Source organism: Pteropus vampyrus, unplaced genomic scaffold, assembly GCF_000151845.1.
Source record: "Pteropus vampyrus isolate Shadow unplaced genomic scaffold, Pvam_2.0 Scaffold311, whole genome shotgun sequence".
Taxonomy (NCBI): domain Eukaryota; kingdom Metazoa; phylum Chordata; class Mammalia; order Chiroptera; family Pteropodidae; genus Pteropus; species Pteropus vampyrus.
In genome coordinates, this window is record NW_011889092.1 from 889,295 (window position 1) to 902,507 (window position 13,213).

At 38.4% G+C, this 13,213-nt stretch overlaps 1 protein-coding gene across 6 annotated transcripts in view; it reads left to right on the top strand.

Annotated features, from left to right (window-relative positions):
- Window positions 1–13,213, top strand: part of FAM168A (family with sequence similarity 168 member A) — a 158,763-nt gene that overhangs the window by 102,348 nt on the left and 43,202 nt on the right. For all 6 annotated transcript variants that reach the window (XM_011377389.2, XM_011377390.2, XM_011377391.2 and 3 more), the window contains one exon: window positions 2,347–2,434. In XM_011377389.2, the coding sequence (XP_011375691.1) occupies window positions 2,365–2,434 (70 nt within the window). In that variant the 5' untranslated portion in view covers window positions 2,347–2,364. The remainder of the gene's footprint in view (window positions 1–2,346; window positions 2,435–13,213) is intronic.

Here is a 13,213-nt window from a genome sequence, read left to right on the forward strand (position 1 = left end):
CTTACTCGCTTTGTGACCTTGGACTGTTCATTTGCCTTTTTCAGCTTTACTTTTTTCATCTGTAAAATGAAAATTGATATATGTGTACATAAAACCACAACAGAAAACAGATCAGTGATTGCCCCAAGCTGGGAGTCAGAGAGGAAGGGACGGGGTGGGGGTTGGGGGGGAGGGTGAGGCGTGGTATTAACTACAAAGACGAAAGATTTTTGGAGTCAATGAATCTGTCTTTAAAAAACAAAAGAAAATACCTTACAACAACTCTACAAAGTGTGTGTTATTCTTTTCCATTTTGAGGCTAAAGGAAACTGAGGCTCTGAAAAGTTAATGAACTCACCTCTGGTTTCACATTTGGTATTTGACAGTTCCAGGAGTTGAACCTAAATCTAAATCTGCTCAATCATAGAGCTTGTGATCTTCTTATTCATTTTTAGCCAGCCCTTGACACTATTAACAGTGCATGGATTCTTTGTAAAAGGCTGACCTTCCCTTGAAAGACAGGAACGTAGTCTGCCTGCAAACATATTCTTCCAAATTTTGAATCCCTGGCAGATCTCATTTCTGTCAGTCATTAGTTGGGATTGGAATCAGTTCTGGAGTGCTGCCCAGGCATGATATCCCTCTGAGGCTGTGGCCCTCATTTTGGAGCAGCAGGAGACCAGTTTCAAAGCTGATGAGTTTCTTTGGTTATGAAAAGCATTTTCATACTTTATCCAACCAGCAAAATAGAGTGCCTTCTCAGTAGGAGAATGCTCAGATGTTTACAGGGCCAGTGCTCCTGCTTAGCACTTTAACAGTCTTCCTTACTGAGGCTTATTTAGAAGAGAACTGGTTGGATAGAAGAGAGATCTAAGGTAGGGAAAGTGTACAGGTGGTCTCCTGTGTCGCTGTTGTCATATCATCACCATCATCATTTATATCTGCATGACACTTTACGGTTTGCCATGTATTTTAACATCTGTGATCTCTCTTAATTCTCTCAGTACTCTATCAGGAGAGTGCTTATACTTAGAGTGTGTTACTTGGCTGTATTCTTGGATAACTGGCTGCAAAAATATTTTTCCCTTAAGTTATGATGAAATATATGTTCTGTAACTTTCATCCTCAAATTGTTCTAGTGTCAGTTTATCAGTTATTGGTAGTTACCTGGGGTGGTTTGCAGAGCTACATAATTGAGTATATTTCAGGAATTCCTATCCTCTGAAATTGACCAGTATGGCATTTTCTTTTTTGCCTGTTTGACTCCCTCAGCTTCCTCTCCTTGGAAACCAATCTTTTCTCCACCTCTCATTCCAGAACCCTGGACAGACTAATTAATCGCAGAGCAATTGTCATAAAACCAGCTGTTGATTGTTTGTCTTCAACATTTGACTTCTTTCCTATCCTGAGGTGCTATAGGAAAAGTTAATGACCTAAAAAATTGCCCATCTATCATGTGAGCCTACTTAGGAGAGAATTATTTGATTTTTATGAACTGTAAATAATATATTTAGAGACACGTTTTCAAACATGTGTTAGCCTATTTGTCAGAGATGGTTCTCTAAACAAGGTGGGACAAATTGGCTGGTTAATAGAGCTTAATGACAGATTTTCCGTTAATCAGAACGGAGAATGTGCTTCATTAAGATAATTAACAGAGCACTTGTGCAGGTGATACTTATTGCACACAAATTTCCAAGTTATTTCTTTCCCTCGAATAAAATTTGAAAGAGATCTTGGCTCTTTCTTTGTTTGCATTAAAATGATCAATGACAATAAATTTCCACTTTTTTTCAAAGCTGTTAGGAACTGATATCTTGTCCTCTGCGGGTACAAAGAGTGGAGGAGGCACTTGCTATTCTTCCATCAGTCTCTGTGCTCATCATCATCAGGCACCCGGGCTCCCTGGTGAACAATAGAAGTGTATCCTTTCTGAGTTCCTGGACTGGCATTTTTCGAAATTAATTTAGGAGAGCCTAAATTAATTCTTGAAGAGCCTAAACTAATTGATTTTACATCAGGTCATTGAAGTCCCGAGAGGGGAAGTGACTTGGCCAGCGCCATACAGTGTACTAGTGACAGAGTGATCTGTGGGGTAGTGGAACTAGTACTGAACTGAGAGACAAAGGCCTGGATTGACATTAGGCAAGTTGTATCACCTCTGTGCTTCCCAGTATCCATCTGCATAATGGGAAAAATGTCTAGCTTAGGGCCAAGTACAAACAAATGGCTTTTTGTTTAGTCTTCTTTCTGTTATACTATGTTTTTTCTCTATGAATGTAAACTGAAGATTATAGAGGAGAAGCTGATGTCAGGGAGAATGAGCAATCAGTAATCAATGCTGTTTTTTTGTTTGTTTCTCTGTAGGATCCTTAGTCTTCCACAATGAACCCTGTTTATAGCCCCGTGCAGCCTGGGGCTCCTTATGGCAACCCTAAGAACATGGCCTACACAGGTGAGTTGTGTGAGAATGGTTGTCATTTTAAAAAATGGTGGTTAAGGGCATTATCAAATAACATGCCTACTGACTTTTGATATACCGTGCCTCCAAAAACTTTGATAAAACTTGGGAACTTGTAGAAGGGAGACAACTCAGGGATCCAGTGAAGCTGGAAATGACAATTAATTATTAAGACTAAGAATTGTTGCATTGTCAACTCGGAGAAAGGAAGGAAGGTAACATATTTATTGAGTACCTACCATGGGCCTGGGCCTATCCTGGGCTCTTTAATCTTAAAGCAGCTCTACACAGTGCAGCTTATCACCATGTCACAGGGGAGAAAACCATAGTCATTGTAAGAGGTCACGAAAAAAAAAAGAGTTTTGAACACAGGTTTGCTAATTCTGAAAGCTGAATTTTTTTTTCCCTGAACTACATACTGAACTGTTTCCTACCTCTCGGCCTTTGTGTATATTGTCTGTCTGTCTAAAATGCCATTGTCCCCTGACAACTTAACCTTATTCTTTAAGAATTCAACTCTGATCTCAGATAGAACTTTTCTAAGAAGCATCCTCTCCCTTACTTGGCCTTAGGCAAGTTTTTTAATCTTCAGAGCCTCAGTGTTCTCATCGTAAAATGAGGGCAGTAGTATTGCTCTATTTCATAGGGCTACTATAAAGATTAAAATGAGCTAGTATAAGGCCCTCAGCATGTAATATCTGGCACAAAGTAGTGCTTAATAATGGTTGTTATTATTTACAAATAAATAAAGGTGGGCAGGGTGTATGGTAATGGAAGTGAATGAGAAAATCAATGTATGTAAGTTGATTGCATAATACTTAGCATATCACAAGCCTTCAAAAATACGATGACTTTAAATCCAAGGTGAAGGTAACAGTATGAATGAACCAACACATAGAGGTAAGAAGATATGGTCAGGGTATAGTCGATACTTGAGATTAGCTGGAGTCAAGAGTATAAAAAGAAAAGTGGGGAATGAGCTCAAAAAGTAGATTAATGATAGTCTTGGTGGCAAGAGTCTTAGAGAACTTTTTGTCTGGTTGTTCCAAACTTGTTCTGTAAGAACACTTAGGGGGTGCTTCAGAAATTCCTCAAATATTTGATTTGATTAAAAAAATATTTAGAACTATTTTTATAAAACACTCATACATATAAGGTGATCACTGTGTTTGTTAACTTAGGCTTCGAAGAATGCATGTTAATTTAAAAAACAAAACAAAACAAAACTGCTAACATTCGCTGCTACTTGTTTGTAAATCAAGATTCTCAGTGCTCCTAAGTAACATTCAGAAATATATTGGAGGTTAAGCCTGATGCGACTATAGTTGTCATCACTAACTTTCAGTTTCTTATGTTTGTGTTTATCACAACAGCTTTATTATCCCAATTTATCCTAAATAGTGGGTATTTTCTGTTTGAACTTCTATTATATGGTTATTCTAATAAAATTAATTCCAGTAACCAGAACCCATTGGTCAGAACCTCATACCTCACTAGTTCAGTGAGCTTGTTGCAATTTCCCTTCCCCAGTTTAGTGTTCCAGCAACCTAAAAGTTCCTTTGCTGGAGAGGACTGAGCTGCTTTGGCAAACAGAGCCTAGAGGAATCTTTGGATTTCCTTTGATCCTGGCTGCCTTCATTCTTATTGAGTTGTTAAGAAAGAAGAAAACAGTTGCATTTATCTATTGATTTGCACAAAGAAGGTTAGGCTGTGTGATATATTGGAAAGGGAACAGACCTTGTCTCTGCATGGCACATAGTAGAGCTTGGTAAATGTTTCTTGATTGAATGAGCAACAGTCAGGTTCAAATCCCAGCTGTCAGATAATATAGCTAGGTGACTTTGGATGAATTGCTTAACCTCCGCAAATTTAATTTTTCTTTTACAAACTCAGATATCTGTTTCCTAGGGTAGTGGCGAGAATTAAATGAGATAATTAGTACTCCTCTGAGGGGAGAGAGGGAGGATTGTCTCCGTTTGTACTAATCACCAAGGAATATTATCTACCTGGAACTATATCTTGAGTTAATTTCTCTTAAAAATCCTAGATTCTTGGGTTACACAGGTAGTATAAACTCCATACAAGTAGAATAAATTTGGTTTTAACACAGGCCAAGGTTTCAAATTCTTAGAGGATCTTTCTTTTTTAACATAAGCTTCCTGTCGTCTCTCTGTTCTTTTGATGCAGTTTATTTTATTTTTTTTAAACTGACAGTATGATTCCTCCAAGGTCCCAGCTTTATGCAGGGGAATTTGAGTTACATACAGCTCATGGCCTCTCTAAGGCCCAAAGCCTCCTTTCCCACCCCCAGGGGCTTTAAAAAGCAAGCCCTTTGATTGCCCATACTGGGAAAAAAAAAAAAACCCTTCCCAGAGCAGTTCAACATCAGCTCACTGTGAGAGTTCCTGACTTTTAGTTTTCTCTCCATTTTTGACTCCTAGAGGTTTCTCTTTCTTTCTTAAAATCTCAGCTCTGCCTATGTTTTTTATATAACATAAAGCATTTGTTATACTTTATCCCCCTTTTCTAGACGTTATGCAGTAGGAGATCTTCAGGTTATCTTTTCCTCTGCATTGCTCGAAATAGAAGATACAAGTGAAAAAATTTGTAGACAAATGCCAAATACAATGCATTAGAGTAAACATTTGTTGTTGTTATTAACAATAATGGTTATGTTAAAGTATCAATTACCATTTGGCAAGCACATGCTAGGTACTTTATATATATATTAATTATAATCATTAATCACAAACCCAATAGTATCCTTCCTTTACAGTTAAACTGGTAGTGTAATTCAGGTTGTATGACTTGGTCAGCATATAGTATAGCTTTTAAAGGATGAGAACAGATTTGAACTTGGGTCTTAGGATTTTGAAGTGTATATGCTTTCTGTTATAGAAGCTGATCTTTCTTAAAGTATGTGCTCCTTTCACAGCTCCTAGTGATAAGCTAGAGAAGAGGGTTGTCTTTTAAGTTTCTGGGACTAGAGAGCCTCACCTTTGAAGAGCCAGCAGCCCCTCTGTGGACTCCCCCGCTTAATCCGCACAGATCTGTAAGAACGGGCAAGACATTAACATGGAGGGAAATAATTATAGTACACTGAAATAAATGCTGTCTCAGAGGGATATACCACTGTATTCCAAGAGCCTAACCTAATAAATAGATGTACAAATTGTTTTGGAAACATGGTGGGTTTAGGGGAGAGGCCACAACTCTGTCAGAGGTTGGTGTCAGGAAAGGCTTCTGAGAAGCCAAGCATGGAACTAGGTCTTGAAGCATGAGGTGGAGTTCCACATCTGTTCTGCTACTAATGACTGTAAGATACTGGACAAATCCTGCGCGCGCGCGCGCGCTCTCTCTCTCTCTCTCTCTCTCTCTCGAGTTTATTTGAACCAAACTAAACATATGCCAGGCAAGATGTCCTCTTCTGGGCATTAATCTATAAATTTGTGTTAGATATCTTTCGATATAAAACAATGGACTAACTCATTCCTTTAATCTTCTTGAATACAGTCTTCTTTTGCTTCTTCTTGAATACAATTTTCTGTGTCCATTCTTGGAATCCCTGGTATTAATGAAGGGTTCAGAAACAGGAAAGATGAAATGAGCTCAGTACCCTTGCTCAGAACCCTTTCCTACTACCATTTCAGTACTTCTTGTCAGCGCAGGGCTTTTTGCCCCAGAGCTCCTGACATTCTTGGGTAGAATCAATAGGAAACCATGAGAGCCTTTTCACAAAGCTTTGAAAGGCCAGGTATAGCACAGCCACCACCAATGAGTGCGTTCCCTTTTCTTGGTAAATATGCTCAGGGAATTTAATTTAGTTTCCTATCAGTTACTTATGATTTATAGTCAATAGAGATATAATTTAGTGGCCCTGAATACAGCTGAATATTAGTGATGTTTTGACAAAAGATTTGAAAACCTTTTGGCTATGCTGCAGATTTCTCATTTGAATGATTTCTGTTGCTTAATGTAGTGAGGAGAGCCCCCCTGCCCATTGAAGTCAGAATACCTGAGTTTGACTCCTCACTCTGCCTATAACTAAAAACTTGAATAAGTCACTTTACTTCCAGGAGCCTCAGTTTTCTCCTCTATAAAGTAGGAAAAATAACACCTACCCAAATCTATCACTTATATATGAGACTTTAAGGAGGTAATTGATCTCTAAGAGCCTTTTAAATGACATAAAGCTAGTCAGGAGTGGGTCTGTGATTGGACTGACTATTCTTATCCTGGAAGGTTAATTTTGGGGGCAAGCTGAGGCTCCAGGGGAGACCAAGAGGTTGGTGAGATTAGCAACTTTACTAAGGCCAAAAAGTTCTTTTTTTGTTTATTTTGAAGACAACTCCCTGGCATTTGGGGGCAGAATTAGCCTGCTTCCTGGAGTTCTACTTCCCAAGTAAACATAGAGTTTGAGGGCAGAAATTGAAGTCCAGAGCTTGGGAAAAAAGGATGCCTGGGTAGAGAGGACACCCTCTTATGCTCATACACTAAAAAGTTTGTTTCTCCTGTGGATGGGTTAACAATAACAGCTATCTGTTACTAACAATAATGGTTGTTATTTGTTGAGCCTGCATTATAGGCTATGCACAGTGTTTTGGAAACTTTGCTTCCCAAGCATACCAGGAGAACAAATTCATTCCTGGATTGATGAGAGAATAGCTCAGAGCAGGTACTCCAAGATTAAAAGTTTAAATTTATTTGAAGTTTATGTCTTATATTCAGAATTCATGTGAATTTTGCCTTAAAGTCACCTTTATATAGTCATAGTTGTAGTCTATAAAATAAATACTTTTAAATTATTTATCATCTGATAAATATTATTAACATCCCAAGAAAGTACACCATGTTTATTCAGTTTTCATGTACTTGTATTGTTGAGAACCCTCAATGGTTCCCGTACCCAGTTTGAGAAACTTCATCATTATTTTACTTAATCCTTATTATCCAAGTGTTAATAGATGTAGACACAAGTCAAGAAAGATGGAAAGACTTGTTCCTGTCCCAGAGCCAGAAAGTAATGGAGTCAGAATCAAGTCTAAATTTGAATTCTCCATGCTCTTAATCACTGAGCTACATGTGCTCTGTCTTTCTCTTCTCTCCCAATTCTGTGATCTTGTCTAGAAATCTTGCCATTGTGAATGTCATAATTCTTATGGGAAATACCTTTTGAGTTTCATACAGCTTTAGAAACAGAGGTCATGTGTCCAGTATGACACATGTGTCAGCTCTGACAGGTAGCTGGCCCGTCTCAGACAGATTGGGAGGTCTGTGAGCAGGCAGCTCTAAACCCGGGAAATAGGAACGGAAGCTACAGTTTTCAAGAAGATGACCAACAATCCTGTCTTTTTCCTTGTACATCATAGGAAAACTAAATAATCGGCCCAAAAATTGGCGTTTAAGGACTCATGTGGGGTGAGACCAAAAGTATGATGACTTGAAGATTGCTCAGCTGGTTGGGGAGGTACTTGAACTTAAGAGTCTAAGTCAGATTTTTGCTCTTACTACTCAGCAGGAAAAGAGGCAGAAAAATCAATAGTCCTTGGTCTTGTTTAAGCTACAAAACCATACTTCATGTTACCGCCAAATGTCTCTGGCTGCCAGAGAGAAGCTTGGGCCTACACTGTCACCACAAGTGCTGCCACAATTTTAAGTTTATGCTGAATTCCTTGAACTCTTTTGTCTTAAGTCTGCATGGCAGGAGGCCTGGGAGTCTTTGTAGTACTATGAGACAGGTAGGGGTGAGCAGGGAGACCTGACTCCAGACCTTCTTTTCCTTTTCCCTCCGTAGGGTAGACCCTGAGCTGGGAGAACCTAATTCAGAAATGCAGAGGAGAGAACTGGGTACAGAATCTAAAAGCGGGGTGGCTTGTTCCAGAGCAGCTCTGTTGTGATTTAGGTTGCTGACAGTCCTGAGTTTCTAGAGGAGCTTGGAGCCTCGAGGAGGAAGTTTGAGTGATTTATATTATTATTATTATTTTCATCATTCAAGTACCCATTTCCTAACAAATCTAATGCTAAGTGTTTCTCATACAGCTTAGTGGTTAAGACTGCCTAGTTTTGAATCTTAGATGCATCATTTGATTATTCCATGTCACTTATAAAATGCCTGAAGATGCTACTTGAAGCCTGGACTAATGGTAATTTAAACAAATAGGAGGTATATTTTTCTCACATAAAAAGAAGTCTGGAGATCAGTGGCCGGTGGCATTGATTCATTAGGTCAGTGACTTCAAGACCAGCATCCCCTTGGCTTTTCCCTATTGATCTAAGATGGCTGCTGTAGCTGTAGGCATCCTGTCTGTGATCAAGATAGGAAAAAAGGGAGTGTAGAGGAACATCAGTAATGTTTGTGCTTTTACTAGGAAAGTAAAATTTCCCATATTCTCTCAAGAGACTTCCCTGTATATCTCATTGGTCAGAATGGGGCACCTGGCTACTCCTAAGTACTAAGAAGGCTGGAAAATTGAGTAGTTAGCTTTTTCAGCCTCAGTAGTCAAAAGAGCAGAGGGGGTTGGTAATAAACATTGGGTTAGCCATCCCATGGTCTACCACAATGGCTTGGGCAAGTAAATTCACTTTTCTAGTTGGTTTCCTCATCTGAAGATAAAGATAATAAATAGTACAACCTACCTTAAGAGGAGGCTGGAAAGATTGAGATCAATGTAAAGTGCTTAGCATAATACTTAATGCATCATAAGTAACGATGTTTTTATTATTAGATTATTATCAACTCTGCAAAGCAGTTATTATTCTATTTTATATAAGAAGAAGCTGAAGTTCAGAGAGTGAAAATAATAACTTGCCTGAATTCACAGATTTTGAAATGGCGAAACTGGGATTAGAGCCTATATCTAAATCTAAAGTCTATGTTCCTTTTTTTTTTTTTTTTGTGCTAGGAGTTGAGTGAGCAGAAAACGATGGTTAACTGAGTCTGTCTTGGTCAGACCCATGGCATCAGCCACAGGCTTGGTGATTAAGGGTGGAAGGAGACTGAAAAGAACAGGTTTGGACAGTGGGAACCCAAGTGGGACATGTAAGGACAAAGAGTACCACAGCTAGGGGCTCATCACTAGTCTGATACTAGATCTACCAAATCGGGGCATGCATATTTGAGAAAAATAGAAATATAACTAAGAAAAGCTAGTTATGGGAGTAGCCAGAAGGAACCCCTGATCTGGCCTGGAGAGAAGAAGGTCAAGGCAAAGACTTTTTGGAGAAGGAAATGAAGTGAGGGGCAAAGGACGGACAATCTCAAGTTTTGAGGATAGCCTGAACAGTGACATGGAAACAGAACAGTCGAATGTAGTATGCTAGAACAGCTGCACATTTGGTGTTGGTGAAAGTGTATGTAGACTGATAGGCCAGGATTGGCAAGAAAGGAAATAGGACATACAGATGGATTGCATAGGAGATAGACTTGGAGGGTCCTTATGCCATGCTAAGAAATTTGGAATTTTATCCTTGGAAATAACCTTTATCCTTATTTAGATACTCCTTTATCCTTGTTTGGAACTTTATCCTTGGCCACCAGAGAGTTCTAGGAGTAATGGATAGATTGGCATTTTTTAAAGATCTCTCTGGATGTGTGAGGAGGATGTATTGGAGAGAGCAAAAATGGAGGTTAGAAGATATGTTAGGAGGTTTTTGAAATGGTTCAGTCAAGAAATCTAAACTAGGGGTGATTTGGGTTGAGAAGACATGTTCAAGAAGTTTTTAGAGAGAACAGTGTCTGGCATGCAGTAGACATTGAATATTTGTGGAATATGAATGAGTGAGTTAGGACTTGATGTCGGATTTGCAGAGTGAGAGAAAAGAAAGATTCCGAACTTATCTCAGGCTTCCTCTGGCTTAGGGGACAGGTTGCATGGTCTTATGCCTTTCATTGAGTTCTCAGGAGTACTAAGGCCAGCTGTGTTTCTCGGGTAATTTTCTCCTGACCTTTGGGGAATCCTCCTTTTTCCTAGTACTGGAATTTCTAAACTTAGTATACCTTGGTAATCACAGGGCAAGATAATGCTATCCTCATTTTACAGATTTAGAAACTGAGGTGCACAGTAATTAAGTAACTTGCTTGGGATCATCCAGCTACTCAGAGTTAGGAAATATTCTTTCTCCATTGTGTTGCCTTTGTGTAAGACTCTTGAACATCCAGTTGTAATTTCAACTGATTATAGGCCATAATAAAATAAGCAATAAAATTCAGAAGATGAGATTGATCTAATTACTCAGCTGTTAAGATGCGGCCATGAGTTAATAGTAGTTCAGTGCACCTTCTAATTCAGTCCAATATAATGTACAGTATTATTTGCATTGTACAAAGAAATATCTACTGATGCCTCCTTAGTGTTATGAGGAAAAAATAAAATAACTCGTAGAAATAGAATCCACCATTCCCTTATTCTTATTCTTCTTCATCAGATAGATCTGATTTCAGCCTTGACTGTCACTTACATAACTGTGAACAAATTACTTAATCTCTCAGGGCCTCAGTTTTCTTGCCTGTAAAAATATGGGAGGTGTTAGTAGCTGTTATTACTATTTTTCAGACACAGAAACAGAGATTTGGGATTTGATAAGGATTATAAAGGTCTTGCCCAGGTCATATAGTATCCTAGTGGCATCTCTAAACAACAACAACAAAATGTATTCAAATGGAAGTATTTTCTGGGAGTCTTTGACCAAAGACATGTTCTCTATTTCGGTTTATTTGAAAACCCGCTCCTGGTGTGTGTGTCATACCTACTTTCTTTATGACCTCACCAATGGGCTAGATCTTTAACATCATCCCTTTAAATTTGTAGAGCTCAAAAAGAGTTTTTAAGACATTTTTACATATAACTAAAATATCTGGGTATTTGGATTCTAGTCCTGTGTCTGCCTGAGGATGAGTAGCAGATACTTAGAACAGATGAAATGTCTAATATTAGGAGATTAACTGAATTTACTAAGTGTCATTAATATGATCATTTTATGATTTCTTTTGTTTTTACTCATTTTCAAAACGATGTGTGTTCATTTTTTAAAAACTCAGAAAATAACATAAAAAAAAAATCCATAATTCCCCTGAACCAGAGATAATTGCTATTAACACTTTGGTATATCTTTTTTTCCTAGATCTTCTTAAATGAACATACATACACATTATATTTCAACAAAAATGAGAATATATACTATCTACTATGCTGTAACACCTTTATTTAAGGAATTATGAGTTGTTGGGTCATTTAGATTTATTTTGGATTTGTTTCAGATGATGACATTTGGGTTATTTTAACTTTCACCGTTAACCAGTAGCACAAAGCAAAAATAATAGACTGAAAATGAATGAGAAATAAGAATGCAAAAATGTGGAGGCACTTCTATTTATAAATTTTTAAAGAGACAAAATGTTTTAAAATGCATAAAAGATCACACATACACAACAGTACACAAAAATTACCTGTATTCAAAGCATGGTGACTGATTCATGCTGACTAAGTAACTTTTTGCTTTTGTCCTGCTTGTGCTTGGCCAAATGGCAATAGGCCTAATCACCTGGAGCCATGCCATTGTAAAAGAGAGGGAAAGGGACATGATTAAAGATCCAGAAACTTTTCATTAAATGCCTGAAAATCCACAGGTAAACACGGCCATTCCCAAAAGGGACCTTTTTAATAAAAGGGGGAGGGTAAGGGACTACCATTTGTTGAAGTACTTACCGCTCTGTACTATGTATTTTGCATGCTACCTCCTTTAATTTTCTAGCCTGCAGTGTAAGATATCTCTGTGTTCTTGAGCCTAAGGTAAAGGGACTTGCCTAAGATTTTATGTTAAGTAAGTGATACAGCTGACTTGAATCCACATTTGCCTGCCTTCAGAGCCCCTGTTCTTCCTACTGGACTGTGAGGACCAGAACACGAAACTCTTGACTCTTAGTAGGAATGTTTGGATGAGTCTCTACAAAGCAAGTTCAGAACTGCCCTGCTTGCCCCACTAGCCAGCCTGCATACAGCTACAGGAGAAGTAAAACGGAGCACTGGTCCTGACGTAGAGTAGATACTCAAAAAATGTTTACCAAACAAGTAAATTAATGGTTGTGTCTCTAAAAATTACATATATATAAACAAACTGAGCCTCAGAGTTGAAGTGATTTGCCCAGAGTTATAGAATAAGTAAAAGAGCTGGGATTTGAATCTAGGTCTGCCTGTGAATGAAGCTCTTGGTGTTTCTGTAACACTGTAAAGTTTGTCCCAGTTTGAGACCTGCTCTCAATGTCCACAACAGTGTTACTTGTTTGAATTAACAGTGGAGTAAGGTACATGGCCTGAGCACCAATAACTCTCTACTAAAGCTTTCTCTTATAGCTAACTTGGAGTTGCAAATGCAGCAGCCTCTGTAATCCAGAAACCATATGAGATTGGAAGGAGAGAGAACCAGATTAAAGGCTAAAATTCATTCTGCTTTTCATTTTGCATTTATCATAGCACCTAGAACACATTAAGTGTTCAGGTAAATATTTAATTGAATTGACCACCACTTGTGCACTTAGCTCACTTTCAAAGGCAGTTACTCAGGTATTAACATTTAATGTATACACAGTTCTGAAAAGGTTGGATTTCTGGCCTTCCAGCCCACAACTAATTTTAGCACTGAGAAAGGGCTAGCTAAGAAAGGCTGTGAGGATGTAGGCTTCATGATAATAAAAAGAGTAAAAGTGAGTGTGACCAACCTGAGCATAAACAAAGATGCATTTAGGTCTCCCCTCATTTTCTTCACTTTTAAGGGGGG